The following is a 9,207-nucleotide window of genomic DNA, read 5'->3' on the forward strand; positions in this document are numbered from 1 at the left end:
TGAACCCAGGTTGCAGTGAGCCGAGATCACACCACTGCACTCCAGCCTGGGCAATAGAGTGAGACTCCATCTCAAAAACAAAACAAAACAAAACAAAACACGCACACGGCCGGGCACAGTGGCTCACACTTGTAATCCCAGCACTTTGGGAGGCGGAGGCAGGTGGACCACCTGAGGTCAGGAGTTTGAGACCAGCCTGACCAACATGGAGAAACCCCGTCTCTACTAAAAATACAAAATTAGCCGGGTGTAGTGGTGCATGCCTGTAATCCCAGCTACTTGGGAGCCTGAGGCAGGAGAATTGCTTGAACCTGGGAGGCGTGGGTTGCAGAGAGCCGATATCGCACCATTTCACTCCAGCCTGGGCGACAAGAGCAAGACTTCGTCTCAAAAAAAAAAAAAAAAACACACACACACACACAGACACACAAAACCCAGTTTCCAAAATTTCAGGGAGACTGATTTGAGTAATACTACTATTCTGGTCTCCTGTTTAGCCAGTTCTGCATGAATTAAACTCTTTCTCTGTTGCAATTCATCTGTCTTGATGAATGGACTGTATCCAGGCAGCGGGCAAAATGAACCAGTTGGACAATTACACACATACACCCTCCTTTGCTTCAACAGAGCCAAGGAGCTTTAAAAGCACTCATCTGCGGACTACATTCAACGCTTCTTTCTTCTCTCTCATTTTAGGAAAAGGCAAAGAACAACTTTACAAACTGTTATAGTTTTCCATCATCACTTGACTGCTGACAAGAAGCCTCTTTGAATTCCAGTATACACGATCACATTTTAAAACCTTCAAGACACCATTTAATCAGGAGTTGTAAGGCACATTTGTTAGAGACATCACCTGAAGTTATTAAAGTTATAAAAACATATAAAAACCTTCAAGTAAGAGGTATGCGTATTAGCAGCATTTAACTAAAATTATATCAATTAGCGTATTTCAGTATCACTTTTATAATAGGGAAAAGAAGGCAGTACATTTTTGTTCATCACACACACACACACACAAATAGAAAACTTGAATATCATCAAGCCTGGTCACAGTGAAAATGTTATATATATTAATATAAAGGCACGGGGCAGAAATGTTTACAATTACAATTTGTTTTTTTTCTTTTCACCTTTTTTTGTTTGTTTGTTTGTTTTTTGTTTTTGAGATAGAGTCTCCCTCTGTCACCCAGGCTGGAGTACGGTGGCACGATCTCGCTCACTGCAGCCTCCACCTCCCAGGTTCAAGTGATTCTCATGCCTCAGTCTCCCAAGTAGCTAGGATTACAGGCACACGCACCACGCCTGGCTAATTTTTGTACTTTTAGTAGAGACAGGGTCTTGCCACGTTGACCAGGCTGGTCTCAAACGTCTGACTTCAAGTGATCTGTCTGCTTTGGCCTCCCAAAGTGCTGGGATTACAGGCATAAGTCACTGTGCCCAGCAGAATTTGTGTTTTTAAGTGAGACTGGAGTGAATCTTTGATTACTCAAAATTCCATGACACCAGTTACTAGATTTAGATGAGATCGAGTGTGTTCAGGGTGGTATGGCCGTAGTTATTAGATTTAGAAACCCATAAACCTTAACAAGTCAGGAAAAGACAGAAAAGCTCATTGGTCTCCCAGTTATGAAAATATCCCACTTTCAATAATACCTTTGTGGAAAAAGCAAGAAAATGGCTGTAGGAAAGGGACGAGAAGACATCTTTGCTCCTCTGAGCCAGGAGTCCGTCATGTTTGAGTAGTGGAGTGGAGATGGTGGCATTATTGTTAAAAGCAACAGCTTTCTAAAACCTGCACCCAACTTTAAATTCCAGGCTACTCCCCAGGAAATGTGTGGAGCCAGTGAAAGGAAGAAAACAATGGAAGGAAGGCTTGAAAAGTTCATTACAAAACTACAGTGCTTTGAAAAATATTTCAAAGATATTAAAATGAAAACTGATTACATGAAACAATAACTTAAACTTGTTTTTCTGTTAAAAGGTTCACACCTATCCATTTTGGGTAAGCTTACAATGAGGTATTTATTGCATATGGTTTTTACCATAACGGAAATCTTAAGAGATATTCTATGTTTGTTTTTTTTTTAAGACAGAGTTTTGCTTTTGTTGCCCAGGCTGGAGTGCAACAGTGCGATCTCGGCTGACTGCAAACTCTGCCTCCTGGGTTCAAGCAATTCTTCTGCCTCAGCCTCCCGAGTAGCTGACATTATAGGCATTTGCCACCATGCCCGGCTAATTTTGTATTTTAGTGGAGACGAGATTTCTCCATGTTGGTCAGACTGGTCTTGAACTCCCCACCTCAGGTGATCTGCCCGCCTCGGCCTCCCAAAGTGCTGGGATAACAGGCGTGAGCCACTGCGTCCAGCCACATGTTTTGTGAAATAAAGGGACGTGCATTAAAAATTGTAAGCACAGGAAAACAAACAACCCTTAAAAATGTGGATATGTGTGTTTAAGAAACCAGCCTCCAGTTCTGTTTGTTACATATTCATGGGCTGGTCTGATTGACAGGCTGAGCTACTTCAGTCCACATCCCAAAACACTTGTGCACATGAACTCATGGCTCAAATACTAAACTACCGTCCCCGCTCTTTCACTCTTGTAAAAGCTGAAACGGCTTGTTGGTTTTTGGTAGAGTCGTCACAGAGTGGCTGGTCTGCAGGCAAAGGCTTGGGTTTCCCCTGCTTTTCTAAGTCACTAAAGCCCTAATTAAGGGCTGGGTTAGGTAAACACAGCTGCACGTATGGAAAAGCCTAAACTCCAGAAAAATATATTTTTAAATGTCCACTCAAAACCCAGGTAGACTCTGTAGGCTCAGCAGAATCACTAGGTCAGCTTAGAAGCAACCGGCAGCGCCATCTTCATGCTCAGTCTAGTTAGTTCCTCGTGTCCCTTTGGGCTTCTGTTAGTTTCTGGATTAGGTAGCGCTTGTCACGACTTTCCTAAAAAATAATAGGTTCACATGTGCATTTAATATATTTGGAAACAAATACCATCATTACCTACCAGACTGAGGGCTGAGGATTCTAACCACTGGACTATTGTAATGACCTCTCATCTGGTCTGTCATTGTGTCCGCTCCACAGCCCCCTGTCCACAAAGCAGCTGATCCTTTTTTAAAAAAAATGCACAGTACAGCCAGGGATGGTGGCTAATGCCTGTAATCCCAGCACTTTGGGAGGCCGAGGCAGATGGATCACCTCAGGTCGGAAGTTTCAGACCAGCCTGACCAATGTGGTGAGACCCCATCTCTACTAAAAATACAAAAATTAGGCCGGGCAATGTGGCTCACGCCTGTAATCACAGCACTTTGAGAGGCCGAGGCAGGTGGATCACCTGAGGTCAGGAGTTCGAGACCAACCTGGCCAACATGGTGAAACCTCGAAATCCCGTCTCTACTAAAAATACAAAACATTAGCTGGGCATGGTGGCGGGTGCCTATAATCCCAGCTACTTGGGAGGCTGAGGCAGGAGAATTGCTTGAACCCGGGAGGTGGAGGTTGCAGTGAGCAGAGGTCGCGCTACTGCCCTCCAACCTGGGCAATAAAAGCGAAATTCTGTCTCAAAAAAAGAAAAAAAAATTAGCCAGGCAAGGTGGCGCACACCTAGCTAGTAATCCCAGCTACTCGGGAGGCTGAAGCAGGAGACTTGCTTGAACCCAGGAGGTGGAGGTTGCAGTGAACTGAGATCACACCACTGCACTCCAGCCTGGGCGACAGAGTGAGACTCCGTCTCAAAGGAAAAAAAAAGACTGGCCATCACAGTGAAACCCCTTCTCTACTAAAAATACAGAAGTTAGCTGGTTGTGATGGTGGGTGCCTGTAATCCCAGCTACTTGGGAGGCAGAGGCTGGAGAATCAACTGAACCCGGGAGGTGGAGGTTGCAGTGAGCAGAGTTTGCAGCACTGCACTCCAGACTAGGCGACAGAGCAAGACTCTGTCTCAAAAAAAAAAAAAAAAATGCACAGTAGATTTCTACTTAACACCCTTCAGCGGCTTCCCATCCCACTCAGAATAAAACTCTGTTTTAACAGAGCCCTCAAGGCACTGTGACTCGATGACTCTGGCTGCTATTACAATATCACCTTGCCTCTTCCCATCACTCACCACCCTGTGGCCACACCGCCGCCTCCCTCCTGTCCCCCAGAAGTGCGTGCCTCATTTCCTCACTGTGCTCTTTCCTCTTACTCTCATCCTTAAATAGGACCTCTGATAATGGGCTCCTCTCTCTATTATTCAAATCTCAGCTGGGTCCAGCTATATAATGGTTTCACCATTATAGGCTCATGCCAATAATCCCAGCACTTTGGGGGACTAAGAGGGGACGATCACTTGAGCCCAGGAGTTCAAACCAGCCTGTGCAACATAGGGAGACCTCATGTCTTTAAAAAATTAAAAAATTAGCCAGGCATGGTGATGCATGCCTATAGTCCCAGCTACTTGAGAGGCTAAGGTGGGAGGATGGCTTGAGCCCAAGAATTTGAGGCTGCTGTGAGCTATGACCACGCCATCGCACCCCAGTCTGGGCAAAAGAGTGAGACCCCATCCTGAATTAAAAAAAAAAAAATCACCTCCTCAAAGAAGGCTTCTACAGCCGCATCTGCAGTAACAGATAGCCCACTCGCCACTCTACCTTGTTTTTGTTATCTTCAGAGAAGCTATAATTAATCAGCATTTATCTTATTAACTACCCAGCAGTTTTTTTTGTTTTGTTTTTGTTTTGAGACGGAATCTCGCTCTGTCGCCCGGGCTGGAGTGCAGTGGCCGGATCTCAGCTCACTGCAAGCTCCGCCTCCCGGGTTTACGCCATTCTCCTGCCTCAGCCTCCCAAGTAGCTGGGACTACAGGCGCCCGCCACCTCGCCCGGCTAGTTTTTTGTATTTTTTAGTAGAGACGGGGTTTCACCGTGTTAGCCAGGATGGTCTTGATCTCCTGACCTCATGATCCACCCATCGCGGCCTCCCAAAGTGCTGGGATTACAGGCTTGAGCCACCGCGCCCGGCCTTACCCAGCAGTTTTATCTCTTGTTCACCAAAGTGTCCCAGCGCAGCACAGTACAAGGCACAGAGTAGGTACTTAATACACATCCTTTTTTATTTTTATTTTTGAGATGGAGTCTCACTCTGTCACCCAGGCTGGAGTGCAGTAGCACAATCTCAGCTCACTGCAACCTCCACCTCCTGAGTTCAAGGGATTCTCCTGCCTCAGCCTCCCAAGTAGCTGGGATTACAGGTGCCCACCACCATGCCCAACTAATTTTTGTATTTTAAATAGAGACGGGGTTTCACCATGTTGGCCAGGCTGGTCTTGAACTCCTGAGCTCAAGTAATCTGCCTGCTTTGGCCTCCCAAAGTGCTGGGATTACAGGCATGAGCCACTGTACCCCCATTAATACACATCTTGAAGGAATAGATGAATCAGTGAATTAATGAAGCTGGACGGGGCTAGGCCTGAAGGCAGAGTTTTGGGGACGTGGTGGTGAGAGAAGGCTTCAGTAATTTCACTCCCTCCCAGGAATACACCACTTTCCTTGTGGTGTCCTGGGTAAATGTCCCCAGTCATGACCCTCTTTGGCTGTGCTTCCTTACCAGGGATAGCTGCTCTCGGAGCTGGATGACCACCCGTTTGTGTGCTCCAGCTAAGGCAATGAAGTAAAACATGATGAGGCTGCAACACAACACAGACAGGTCACTAGGGAGTCTGTATCATCTAAAGGCCACTAGAAAAACAACCTAACATATTTTTCCTTGGAACAGTTCTACTTTTGTTAGAAAAGAAGGCTGGGTACGATGGCTCATTTGCATATTCCCAGTGCTTTGCCCAGGCAGAAGGATCACTTAAGGCCAGGAGTTTGAGACCAGCCCAGGCAACATAGTGAGAGTCCCATCTCTAGAAAAATAAAATATGGCCGGGTGTGGTGGCTCATGCCTGTAATCCCAGCACTTTAGGAGGCCGAGGCAGGCAGATCACCTGAGGTCAGGAGTTTGAAATCAGCCTGATCAACACAGTGAAACCCCATCTCTACTAAAAATACAAAAATTAGCTGGGAGTGGTGGTGGGCACCTATAATCCCAGCTACTCAGGAGGCTGAGACAGGAGAATCACTTCAACCCAAGAGGCAGAGGTTGCAGTGAGCCGAGATCGCGCCACTGCACTACTGCCTGGGCAACAGAGCAAGCCTCCGTCTAAAAAAAAAGAAAAAGAAAATGTAAAATTAGCCAGGCATGGTGGCGTGAGCCTGTAGTTCCCAGCTGCTCAGGAAGCTGAGGCGGGAGGATTTGAGCCCAGAAGTTCAAGGCTGCAGTGAGCTATGATCACACTACCACACTCCAGAATGGGCAACAGAGCCAGACCCTGCTCTACAAAAAAATAAAGAAAACCCTCATCTCTTCCAAGCAGAGGATATAAGAAACAGCTACTGAAGTTTTTATTTGGCAGTGGCAGCAGAATCTGATTTATGCCTTGCTTTTTAATTTTAATATTAAAATTTGCTGATGTTCCCCTTGTACATACAGAATGACAGAAAGAGAGAACGACATGGTTGAGAAAGTCAGCTGGGCATGTAATTAACATGTGGATGATCACTGTGGAGACTCTCTAGCCCATTTCCTCATTTGTAAAATAGGGAAAACATAATAAAACCAGTGATTTTGAGCTTTGGATAAAATCATTTTTTTTATTTATTTATTTATTTATTTATTTATTTATTTATTTATTTTTGAGACAGAGTTTCACTCTTATTGCCCAGGCTTGAGTGCAATGGCGTGATCTCAGCTCACTGCAACCTCTGCCTCTCAGGTTCAAGTGATTCTCCTGCCTCAGCCTCCCAAGTAGCTAGAATTACATGCCTGGCTAATTTTATATATTTTTTACTAAAGATGGTGTTTCACCATGTTGGTCAGGCTGGTCTCGAACTCCTGGCCTCCAGTGATCCAACCGCCTCAGCCTCCCAAAGTGTTGGGATTACAGGCCTGAGCCACCGCGCCTGGCCTGTTATGCCCATTTTAGAGACAGGAAAGTGCAGTTCAAAGAAGCTCAGTAACTTGTCAAGTCTAGAGTGACCCCCCCCCCCTACCATTTCCCAATGGGAGGAGCCCACATGCCTCAGTGGGTCCCAGTGGTTCTCACTCACCAAATAATCATGAAGAAAGGAACTGCAAAGGCTTCGGAAGTGACGCCGTGGATGAAGGACTGCAGCGAGCTGGGGAAGGTGCTCACCGTCTTGGGGATGACCTCCCAGGTGGTGTTGAAGTTGGTGAATGGCCCACAGGCTTTCGAGGAAGGGATGCTGCCAGGACACAGACCAACAGGCTCAGAAGGAGCGTGCAGCACAGGCTGAGTGCCCTGCCTTGGCACACCCAGAATGTTTGGTTAACAGTGGCCTACAAGGAGCCGCCTGACCTCCTGGGCCTTCTGGAATGTTTGGGTTGAAAATGCTTACCCCAGCTGGGCATGGTGGCTCACAAATGTCATCCCAGCACTTTGGGAGCTGAGGAAGGTGGATCACCTGAGGTCAGGAATTCGAGACCCGGCTGACCAAAATGGTGAAACCCCATCTCTACTAAAAATACAAAAATTAGCCGGGCATGGTGGTGCATGCCCACCCAGCTACTTGGGAGGCCGAGACAGGAGAATCACCTGAACCTGAGAGGCGGAGGTTGCAGTGAGCAGAGATTGCACCACTGCACTCCAGCCTGGGCAACAAGAGCAAAACTCCATCTCAAAAAAAAAAAGAAAGAAAGAAAGAAAAGAAAACAAAAGAAGAGAAAAGAGAAAGAAAGAAAGAAAGCGCTTACCCTGAAATTTCATCAAGTCTCTAGACCTAACTTCCAGTTTACAGGAAATTCAGGACAGAAGAGCAAGTTAAATGAGAGTATAAGAAAATAACAAGACAAATCCAAAATGTGGGCATTCTACTCTCCGGTCTCTTAATTGAGAAGTGAGGAAACTGGCCTGGACTCTTCAAAGAATCAGGAATTAAAAGAGACTAAGGAGGGAGCGCAATAGCTAATGCATGCTGGGCTTGATACCTAGGTGAGGTGGATAGGTATAGCAAACCACCATGGCACACATTTACCTAGGTAACAAACCTGCACGTCCTGCACATGTACCCCAGAACTTAAAATTTAGATTTAAATTTTAAAAAAGAGAGACTAAGGAGATAGAACAAACAGAAGCAATGGGTCAAACTTGAAAGATCACTATTTTAAAAACAAATCTGTAATCCCAGCACTTTGGGAGGCCAAGGCCGGTGTATCATCTGAGGTCAGGAAATGGAGGCCAGCCTGGCCAACGTGGCAAAGCCACGTCTCTACTAAAAATACAATAATTAGCCAGGCATGGTGGCGGGTGCCTGTAATCCCAGCTACTCGGGAGGCTGAGGCACAAGAGTTGCTTGAACCCGAGAGGTGGAGATTGCAGTGAGCTGAGATCGGGCCACTGTACTCCAGCCTGGGTGACAGAGCGAGAGCGAGACGCCATCTCGGGGGAAAAAAAAAAAGCTATACTAAAGACGATTGAGGGACAATTGGAGAAATTTAAAATGGCAGAAATATGATATTAGTATTAATCTTCTTAAGTGTGATATATTATTGTGGAAACACATAAAGAGGAGTGCCCTTAGTCTTAGGAGCTGCACACTGAAGTATTTAGCAATGAAATATTATGATGTCTATAAGTTAATTTCAAATTATTTCCTATCCAAAAAAAAGTATGCATACAGAAAACAAATCCAGTTGGCCCCCCACATCCAAAGGTTCTCCATCATCAAATTCAACCAACCTCAGATAAAAATATTTGAAAAATAAAAAACAACAATACAGCCAGGCATGGTGGCTCGTGCCTATAATCCCGGCACTTTGGGAGGCCAAGGCAGATGGATCACTTGAGGTCGGGAGTTTGAGACCAGCCTGGCCAATATGGCGAAACCCTGTCTCTACTAAAAATACAAAAATTAACCAGGCATGGTGGGGGCACGTGCCTGTAATCCCAGCTACTCCAGCGGCTGAGGCATGAGAATCACTTGAACCCGGGAGGCAGAGGTTGCAGTGAGCCAAGATGGCAACACTGCACTCCAGCCTCGGTGACAGAGCGAGACTCCCTCTCAAAATAAACCAAAAAAACAAAAAACAAAGCAAATACCATGTTTTTTTTTTTTTTTTTTTTTTTCCTGAGATAAGAGTCTCTCTCTGTTGCCAAGGCTGG

The 9,207-nt window shown here is 45.8% G+C and overlaps 1 protein-coding gene across 4 annotated transcripts in view; it reads right to left on the reverse strand.

The window, feature by feature from the left end:
* Positions 1-1,537: 1,537 nt before the first annotated feature.
* Positions 1,538-9,207, reverse strand: part of TMC7 (transmembrane channel like 7) — a 72,473-nt gene continuing 64,803 nt past the window's right edge. For 3 of the 4 annotated variants that reach the window (XM_017874402.1, XM_017874401.1, XM_017874405.1), the window contains 3 exons: positions 7,136-7,291; positions 5,592-5,670; positions 1,538-2,945 (listed from right to left, as the gene is read on the reverse strand). In XM_017874402.1, coding sequence (XP_017729891.1) covers positions 2,880-2,945; positions 5,592-5,670; positions 7,136-7,291 — 301 coding nt within the window. In that variant the 3' untranslated portion in view covers positions 1,538-2,879. The remainder of the gene's footprint in view (positions 2,946-5,591; positions 5,671-7,135; positions 7,292-9,207) is intronic. The other variant, XM_017874403.1, reaches the window with a different exon arrangement.

Source organism: Rhinopithecus bieti, unplaced genomic scaffold (genome assembly GCF_001698545.2).
Source record: "Rhinopithecus bieti isolate Rb0 unplaced genomic scaffold, ASM169854v2 scaffold_9209, whole genome shotgun sequence".
In the NCBI taxonomy this organism is placed as follows: Eukaryota; Metazoa; Chordata; class Mammalia; order Primates; family Cercopithecidae; genus Rhinopithecus; species Rhinopithecus bieti.